This window comes from Fusarium verticillioides, chromosome 9 (genome assembly GCF_000149555.1).
Source record: "Fusarium verticillioides 7600 chromosome 9, whole genome shotgun sequence".
NCBI classification, from domain to species: domain Eukaryota; kingdom Fungi; phylum Ascomycota; class Sordariomycetes; order Hypocreales; family Nectriaceae; genus Fusarium; species Fusarium verticillioides.
In genome coordinates, this window is record NC_031683.1 from 649,974 (window position 1) to 659,416 (window position 9,443).

The 9,443-nt window shown below is 50.2% G+C and overlaps 4 protein-coding genes across 5 annotated transcripts; 1 reads left to right on the forward strand and 3 right to left on the reverse strand.

The window, feature by feature from the left end:
• Positions 1–241: 241 nt before the first annotated feature.
• FVEG_11186 (nitric oxide dioxygenase) lies at positions 242–3,565 on the reverse strand. The gene has a single exon (XM_018900360.1). The coding sequence runs from the start codon at positions 2,652–2,654 to the stop codon at positions 1,407–1,409; it is 1,248 nt and encodes a 415-aa protein (XP_018758626.1). The 5' UTR covers positions 2,655–3,565; the 3' UTR covers positions 242–1,406.
• Positions 3,566–3,608: 43 nt separating this feature from the next.
• FVEG_16979 (hypothetical protein) lies at positions 3,609–6,940 on the forward strand. 2 transcript variants are annotated; one of them, XM_018906216.1, is made up of 3 exons: positions 3,609–3,983; positions 4,044–4,346; positions 4,410–6,940. In XM_018906216.1, exons 1-2 carry the CDS (start codon positions 3,712–3,714, stop codon positions 4,072–4,074), a joined length of 303 nt encoding a protein of 100 aa, XP_018758628.1. In that variant the 5' UTR covers positions 3,609–3,711; the 3' UTR covers positions 4,075–4,346; positions 4,410–6,940. The 2 variants fall into 2 exon arrangements, with proteins under 2 accessions (XP_018758628.1, XP_018758627.1); XM_018906215.1 differs by having other exon boundaries at positions 4,044–6,940.
• On the reverse strand, positions 4,333–6,036 carry FVEG_11187 (hypothetical protein; the record flags this gene model as incomplete). Its single annotated transcript, XM_018900361.1, has 1 exon — positions 4,333–6,036. One exon carries the CDS (start codon positions 6,034–6,036, stop codon positions 4,333–4,335), a length of 1,704 nt encoding a protein of 567 aa, XP_018758629.1.
• FVEG_11188 (hypothetical protein) lies at positions 6,567–6,938 on the reverse strand (the record flags this gene model as incomplete). The annotated part of the gene is made up of 1 exon (XM_018900362.1): positions 6,567–6,938. One exon carries the CDS (start codon positions 6,936–6,938, stop codon positions 6,567–6,569), a length of 372 nt encoding a protein of 123 aa, XP_018758630.1.
• Positions 6,941–9,443: the final 2,503 nt, after the last annotated feature.

A 9,443-nucleotide genomic window follows, 5' to 3' on the forward strand; every position in this document is an offset into this window, starting at 1 on the left:
TGCTGTATTTTGTTTTTGGTGGTACAGTAACCGCTCCTCGCATACTTTGTGAAGGAGGAGCTGGGAGGAAAAGAGGCTCATGCATGGACTCGCCTACGGAGCGTGTCGTGCTGCATCGAGGATCCTGTAGCTTTTGCCAGTGAGGCGGTTCCGATGCTGTCGGTATCCTCGTCGTGAGACCTTGTCAGTGGTATCCAATCCAATGGATCGGCGTCGATGAGCAAGATGAGGCAGATGAGAATCTGCTATGTATGTCTCTATTCCATATCTGAGATATCATCAAGTGCAAGGTGCCAAACTCATTACTTTGAATCAAGCATTCAAATTAAGTCAGAACCAACTCAGTTCCTCATCGTCATCAAAGTCTCTCATCAATCCCAACAAGCGGTGGCGTCTCTTCCCTTGTCTGCAATGTACCACAACAGCACGCCTTGTGCTTCTCGACCATGTGGTGCTACATGAGGCACGTCTTTTCCTGCTAGCCCTGTCCTTACAGAAAGCCTCGTTTGGGTCTTACCTTTTTTCTTCACCGCAGATTTGAGAAAGAGGCTTGATTGATATATCGGATCGACGGTGTGCTTCATTGGAGGGTAGTTCGGCGAGCTGCAGTTGCGTGGAGGCGAAGAAGACGATAGCGATTTGTTGATGAGTTGAGTCAAATATTGCGACTGTGGCCAGTCACTGGTCTGAATGTGAGTATTGTTCTCCCGTCTCCTCTGGCTGATATTTCTTATAAGTTGTATTCTGTATGGCCCTCTACTCTCTAACATCAACCTGCATATGACCACACCACTTCCCATGATCACTTCTCATGATATATCCCACCATATCACCTCAGATCATGCCCATTCTCCACCCATAACTAATACGTAATACCTCCCCAACTCAATCTCGATCGGTTAACCATCCGATCTCATCCCCACAGACAAGGGTATTGATTGATATTTACTTTTTCCTCCCCCATCGTCGTTTAAAGTGACTGCATACAACGTCGTCCACAGACAGGCGAGACATTGGACGGTGGCGTCCAGTCGTAACTCAAGCCTTGCCTGGGAAGATAAAACACACATACGCACATGTTATCACTATTGTCTCTCGTTACTTTTACTCGTGGCTCGTCTCACTGTACTACATGTGATACTGATACGTCGGCTATTTACCAAGACACACTCTCAAGTTCTTCACTTTGGATATTACTGCGCCAGAAGCGAACGAAATTAGGTTGAATCATTCTTTTTTGTTTTTGAGGGTGGTATCTGGTATCTAGTATATGCACTCTTTCTTCAATCTGAGCAAACAAAACATACCGCTGCAAAAAAAGCACAGCAGATCCTCAACGCCCTCGACATGCCAGGCAATAAACTGATTAAATACAAGGAAACCCATCATATGCAGCGCATGGCTTTTTAAATATCTCCAGTCTTGAAGAGCTCGAGGTGCTGGCGCTCACGGGGAACACCGTTCTCCTCGAGGAATGCCCTGACATTGACCATCCAGTCCTCAGGTCCGCAGATGTAGTACTCAGCATCAGCGTTGTCGAGCTGGAGAAGCTGTTCCTTCTGGAGCTTGGCAAGGTCGATCTCGCCCTTAAAGTCGTACTGGTCACCCTCCTTAACATCCTCTAGGAAGATCGTGGCGGTGATATTCTCGTGCTTCTTAGCAGAGTCGAGAACGTGGGGAACGAAGCAGGTAGAGCCAGAGTAGCGAGCACCGTGGATCCAGGTGATGGGTCGTGAGGCGGTAGGGGACTGAAGAACTGAGTCGAGGATTGAGACGAGAGGAGTGGCGCCAACACCAGCCGAGAGGAGAACAAGAGGCTTCTTGGCAGCAGAAGTGTCGGCAGGGTCGAGGGAGAACTCTCCAGCAGGAGGGCTCAGCTCAAGCTCGTCACCGACGTTGTAACGGTTGTGAAGTCTTGTGGAGAGAAGACCAGCAATCTTGCCAGCAGCGAGATCCTCAATAGCAGGCTCCTCGGTGGGACCCTGAAGCTTGACACTGATGCGGTAGTGGCCGGTGCCAGGGGCCTCGCTCAGACTGAACTGACGGCTCTGAAGAAGACCATCAAGCTCAGGGATGGGAATCTGCACGCTGACGTATTGTCCGGGTAGGAACTTGGGCAGAGACTTGCCATCAGTAGGCTCAAGATAAAAGCTAGTAACAGAGTCGTTCTCAGCCTCCTTCTTGACAATCTTGAACTTGCGCCACGAGTTCCATTCGCCAGCAGCCTCGTACATCTGACCCTCGCGCTGGATAAAGATATCAGCGAGCTGGCCATAAGCAGCAACCCAAGCGTCCTTGATCTCAGTCGTCAAAGCAGAACCGAGAACCTCGCCAATGGCACCGATGAGATGTGTGCCAACGATGGGGTAGTGCTCTGGCTTGATGAAGAGAGAAACGTGCTTGTGAGCAATGCGCTCAACGGCGTGGGAAAGCTTGCCAAGGTCGTCGATATATGTGGCGTAGGCGAGGACAGAGTTGGCGAGAGCAGCTTGCTGAGCTCCGGTCTGCTGGTTTCGTAGAGAGAAGTAGTTCTTGAGCTCAGGGTGGGCGCCGAGCATGTTGCGGTAGAAAGTGGTGGTGATAGTCTTGCCATGCTCCTTCAGGATGGGAGCAGTTGACTTCACAATTGCTACTTGTGCTGCGGTGAGAGCCATTGTGTTCTGTTTGTTTGGTGTTGAGGAGATGTGAGGAAGAGTTGAGAGGTTGTTGTGGTACTGATATACTAGACGATGCCGAGAATAATATCGTCAAACTGGCCAACCTTTAGACTCTTTATATACCAGGCCGGAGAACCAGTCATGGCGCGGAGAAAGAACATTACGGTCTTCATGACTCTCAAGGCCAAGCATCATGCCATGCGAAAAGAATAGCTCATGGACCCGAATAGAGCGCCGTTCGCCGTGTGGGTTCCTGGATCACGGTGCGATCTTGGTAGTGGTCTGATGGTTTTGGTTAGAGCATCTCCGCGGGGTGAGCCGCACGTCACCGGGATTGGCGCCGGGGCTTCTTTTTTTGGATACGGTTTTTTATGTTAGTTACTGCATTCGTTAATATGTTTCGTCGGATCCAGACTGATGGAAATGCAGGGCCCAACTATATCCCCAGGCTTGACGTTCCTTTCATGCTAATGCCCCGCCGTCTTGCGTGTAAGTTTGGGAGAGGCAGGGAGGGTAAAGCAGAGACGATCAAATACCCTTGTGTCATGGTTTTGCATACGTTGCATTGAGTTGTCTGACGGTAGAAATGCCCAAATGTGTCAGTTATTTCGTGCTGAAAGGCCTCAATTGCTTAGGGAAAAGTCTTGCAGTTCACGGAGATGCGGAAATGCCCAGCTCTTGACCTTAAATTTTGGATGCCACGAGCTTGGAACATTGAAAGCTGTGACAAAGAGTGGGCTGACACCTGTAAATAAGCTTCGGATCACCCCGGGTTCTCGAAGATAGATCGGAACGGCTCTTGCGGCTGCAACGGGTCGAGACTGTTAAATTCCTAGCATAGACAAAACACCTGACTTTTGTCGTCAATTCCAGAGTCGCATTCGCAGGGGGCGGAATCCCACCGCGCGAATCATTGCTGCAAGATTGATAAGCACCTGGGATCTTGATGGAGTAATACGTAGAGCTTCCTCAATCTGTGTCGCCTTGTGACTTTGTAAGGCATGTCAGGTCTGTCTATTCCATCCCACGTCACGACCTTGATGCATATCTTGGCATGAAAGCTGGAAAGGCGTTGTTCAGACAAAGGAACTATTCCCCGATGCTTGACAATTGCTCGTCTCTCGTTGGTCAATGGATCGTCTCAACTCAACCCTCACTCATGATACCCACTGCAACGGCACAACCCACAAACATCAACAACTCCACCATGATGCCAAGCAGGGCTCATAACTATTTTTCTCGTGGAAACTCCCATCGGCCGCGTGGCCTAATGGCTAAGGCGCTAGATTTCGGTTCCAGATCTCCCCAACTCTCTAGAGATTCCAGGTAGGTTCTCATTCAAACGAGCTTCTCCGCATCCAGGCAATAGACTAACATCTCCAAAAGGTTCGACTCCTGGCGTGGTCGTATGATCTGATCTATTTCACATTTTTGGCCAGTTTTTAATCTTGGCTTCTTGCATTAGCCCTGAACATCACTGCCTTCTTGGATTCGCTAATGAATGCATTGGGTATTATTGTCAGAGTTGTCTAATCGCTCAATCCACTGCCTGCTGGCAAACATCTCCCGTGGAGGTGGAAGCGTCGGCCTTTCTCTTTTGCAACCGATGGGAACGCTGTAACTAACACAAAGAATGACGAGAGCTCATCATCACGGCCCAATAGCGGAAACGAGATTAAACCTTGCGAGGTCTGCGGTTCCACCAATAATTATCACCGGGCTGTTGCACTGACTCGATTGAACGGCATCCAGGGTGCCAATGGTCTTCTTTGGTTCCAAACGGCCACATGGCAATCGTGTTGACCTCGTCTGGTTGACAGGGCTGTGGCTTCTTCCAGGTTGACCAACCAAGATCACCCATCAGCGCCCGAATCACTGCTCGACCATTATTGATCGCCTTCTCCATATCACCATCGTTTTCGTTGTCAAATCTGATCCTATAATCGTCCAAATCCGAGCCGGATGCTTCGAGTAAGGCATTGCGGACCGAGAAAAATGTTTGACAGATCGTGCCCAATACCGTGTCGAGAGATGTGTAGATCAATTCATCTTCGAAACTCCATTGTTGCCTGGCTTTGAGGGCTGGCCGGAGGTAGTGTACCCGGCATTGCTCAATAGCATCGGCAGTCCTGTTAACCTCTCTTTGATCTACCATGGACTTGTCATCGGGTGATGGCGGAGCGTCGTACCAGGTCAATGTGGCAGCCTCGACCTCATCGATGAAATAGTGCGACTGCAACGGTTCGTGCACCATAAGTGCCAGTCTCTTACTGTAACGAGCGATGACAAGGTCCGCCACGCTTTGCCAATCCACGATAAACCTCCGAGGTTGACGCAACACATCGGCCAAGTACGTCTTGACATCTTTGAGCTCCTCCAGCTTCGCCGAACCAAGTCTCTTCAGGTCTGGGCGCCCCACGACAGTACTGGAGATGTTGATGGGAAAGAAGAGGCCGGACACCATTGACGAGAAATCGATTCGAAGTCGATTAGCTCCGACACCATCGTATCGCTCGCCAATCGCCCTCACGAATTGGAACCTTGCCAAGCCGGATTTCCCCATGATACGGTCCATCACCTCTGTACGCATAATGCTGACCAGATCTAAGCTGTCCGCAAAGTTGCAATGGATAATTTCGATGCCAGCCTCAATTCGAACGAAGCCATCGATGCCCCATTCAGATGCTAGTTCGCACAAATCATGAGCTCGGTTCTGTTCATCGAAACTTCCCCTATTGGTGTTGTTCTCGCGAAGGACCAGATCTTGTGAATCGAGTGTGCCCATGTCGGTTTTTCCAGCACTCATGCCATCAATCACCAGAACTTTGAGGTCACGGTTTGTCTGGTATGTGTGAAGGTAACCTCTCACGACACCAGGGTTGTCGTCCCCCTTTGTGTCAGCAACCTTATCCAACGGATCGTTGCCATTGCCGGTCTTTATATCCTCGCTGCGACGTCGTAATTCCTGACGGTCTCCCTCCCCAGTCTGTCCCTTATCCGCATCTGGCTTCTTTTTACCAGGAGGAGGTCCTGGCGGCGCTCCAGGGTGCTTTCCGCCAGGCCGATACTTGAAAGATCGGGCGAAGTTTTCGGCGTGTTCGATATCAAAAGCCAACCACTCGGGCCCAGTCGGTGTTACGTTTTGTCGAGAACCGTGGTAAAACAGGGCGCCTTGAGGTACAGTAGCTGGAAAGAAGCCAAATCCATTATGGTACAGGGCAGAACCCCATTCTCGACCTGCGGAATGGATCGTATTAAAAACCATATACGCCCTCTCTTTGGCATACTCGTGCTCTGGCAGGATTCGTTCACGGCTGCTCGCGACACCAGAAGCGAGCGCTAAAACACCCAAAACACCGAGCGAAGCCTTTGGAACCATTCTAAACCGCTGAAATTCTGAATATTATTTCCTGTGAAATGAGTATTACGTGACTCCGAGGTCAGGATGCCTCACATCAGCGAACATTGGAAAATGTCGGGACCACGTCTTCAGCCGCGCGGCCAGTCACATCGTAGATCCCGACTAGCCGGTTGCTGCTAACCCATTCCTGCGATCAAGGATCGGAGACCGATCTTATCTCAGTGGAGATGGTTGCAACATCACCAGATTGATAAGAACCGGCTTGCATCGGAGATGTATGCCTGCAATTGACTTGGTGACAGTTGGGAGGGGCATTTTGGCTGGTAAATTGGCTCAAGTTAGCTCTTTGACCTCTTGAAAGATCCTGTTTTTCTTCATGACAGCACCGTAGGTGATTACCAGCTTTTTAAGGCGAACCGCATGCCTGTGAAGGAAAGTTTCAAATGCGCAAGTTGACGCATCGTATGGATCGAACTCGTGTCTTTGACCATCACGACTTTGGGATAATTGCTTACCAATATTGTGGTGGTGTTGAAACGTCCAGGAGGCTACCCAGTTTCTTGCGATATTCCCTGGACATGTGTGCTCATGCCATTCATAAATTTTATCAGGGACTTCAAGGCCCACGGAGCGTCTCCATCCTTGATGGCTTTGAAGCATGAGGGCACGGGGTAATGTGTTACCACACTCAATGAACAAGGGTTGCACTGAGCTCGACGGTACAGGTACATGCAGTACTTGCATCGTGGGTTCCACCGCTCTATGTTCTGCCGCCTTTTCTGTGAAACTCGAGGATTGAAGCACATGCAATCTCTGTACGGCGCCCGGAAGCTTATCCGTCCGCTTTGGATCTGTTGGGGGACCTTGTCCGACACATCCAGGACAAAAGCAGATCCAATGAAGATGTTGCTGAGGCACATGCGTACTGCCGGTAGTGGGATGATTGGCACCTCTACAAACCAACAAGCTCACCGCCGGTCAGCGATCAAGGATGTTAGGGCTCGATAATGATAGTTTCTATTATGAATGTTTGCATTGAATAATTGATATCTCGGTAAAGGCTCAGCCATAAGCTCGAGATGCCTGAAAGGTCATCATACGATTGGGAGGGCAGCTGACCGAATCTTGAGACGGTGAAGAAATGAGCAAGCCACGATCTGTACCGAGGTCGTACAAAATGCAGTACGTATTCGGCGAGGTAACTCGTTCTGGTGTCAACTTGAGTGGGAGTTGTCAGGGAGAGATGTTGAGGCTGAGTTACGAGTCGGAGACCCTGCAGCATGAGTTGAGGGATGTTTGCGAAATCTTTTGTCAAACATGTTGATTCAAATTGTACGACCGTTAATTGAGCGGCGAAAGACCCCGGATTGACTTTGAACCACGCCAAGTTCAAACAGCACCTGCATGCCTGGAATTGACCTACATAAGTTGGTATTCAGGCTGGAGATAAAGTAGGTAGGGATAGCGATAAGAAGGAAGAGACAGGTCCCTTGCATAGTGGCCTGAGAGGTCCATTGTTCTATGATGCATCGAGATGGTTGAGGATCCATTATCGAGGTCGAGTGGGTGTCCCAGAGGATAGCTTCCCCGGGCCCTGAAAACTGGCCTGGCCGGCGAGGGATTCACCAACGGGTCGGGGGGCTTGTTTCCGCCCGCAGTTTCCTGCCTGCCCCCGGACACTTGCCTTGTGGAACGATGCCCAGGCATGGCAGTTCACGCAATTGGCGGGCCCCACCGCAGCGCGGGGTACGGCAGCGCTACCTCGTTTTAGAGCCCATTAACACTTACAGTAGTGCACTTTCTAGGTGACGGCCCAGCAGTTGACAGCTGAAGCAACAGACCAATAAACTTACCCTAGATTTCCGAAAGAAGATATAGAGTTGATCTGGTGCCAGACGAGTGCATTCTTGGTGGGCTACAATAAAACCCCCCCCCCCACAGAATAGAATAGATGCAATTCGGAGGTTACCTGCGTTGCTGTCTTGCAATTCTCCGATGTAATTCGGGTAATATATACAGAAACTCGGAGAATGATCTCTAATATCTCACTGCCTGTGATGGTTTTGAGTGCTGCCGTAGCAAGCAATGCTCTGAGAGTCTCATAACAATATTCATTCTTGTGAAATGTTTATCACCAAGCCCGCGTGTCTAACCACTAACTGGCTAGCCTGGAGCGGGACAGCATTACACTTTGAAGCTCATTACACAACAGCAACTCAATGGACAGCAACAAGAATGAGTGATGCTGTGGCTGCACCCTTGAGGGGCTCACAAACCTCACCGAGTCCCTCTTTCCCTTCTTTCTCCAGTGCTCAGAATGTCACTTGTCGCATCTCATCCTTCCACTCTTCCCTCTTCTCCTCACTTTGTCGCCTCCATCCAAAACTTACCAACACCATCTGAATGCGACGCCGTACCTGCAGCAAGCACGTTGGCGGCGCTTAGATTTGAAATATTTTCACTTTTGTGTCTTTTAGAAAGCCGTGATTCACATCGAAGTCTTTCTTCAATCTTCGAGCACCAAAGTCAAAGGTCCACGATCCAATTCACCTAATCCGGTGATCTCATAGCGCATATCAGACCACGTCCTCATTACCTCACTTGGCCCTGCATCTTTCGTTCTCCTGACCCCCCGCCTTTCCGTGATCCCGGGCTCTTCGGCTTTGATAATTTGTTTCGATTTCGTGTTTATCGTTGGTAACGAGAAATTCGCTACCTTGAGTTTGAGCTTCCAAGATAAGATATTGGACAAAACCCGTTGTCAACTGACACGCAGACGGGCCATCGCAGAAGAAGTAGGTGCCACCTGCAGTTACCCAACGCCCGCTCCTGCTTCCATCCATCCCGTGGCTCTAGGTTCGCAACTCACAAAGGCAGGCGGCAAGGGCAAGGCCTCATTCAATTTTTCTTTCTTGCCTCCTCAACCAAACACGAGTCAACGTGATATCACGAAGCATCCATCTTGTCCAAGCTTCTCCTCGTCTTCCATTCCCTGACACCACTCGTCTCCTCACCTTGGAGAATCATCACCTGCTCGAGTTGCTCACCTTGTTTCCTTAAACGTAACTGGCTCTTGACCCCACGCCCAGTCTCTTAACCCTTCCCCGACCCCAGTCGGCTTCCTTGTCTGTTTGTCTCACACGAGGCCGTCAAGTACTGTACATACATCACCACCCTCGTCAACCTCCTGCAGAGACCCGCGCTGACGGGGCCTCCTCAACCAAGCTTGACCTTGTCTTTCGTTCTGCACATTGTCTGGCTTCCCTGCTCGATCGCTGCCAACACGAATCTCTCAGGGCCCTCGATCCCTCATACTCTGCCATCTCACCCGGGGCGTCCACGTTTAAGCTGTTACTATAGCTCCACTACTCTTTCGATCCCGACCTCCTACTCACGACCGCCTTTCTGCTGTCTGTCTGTCTGAC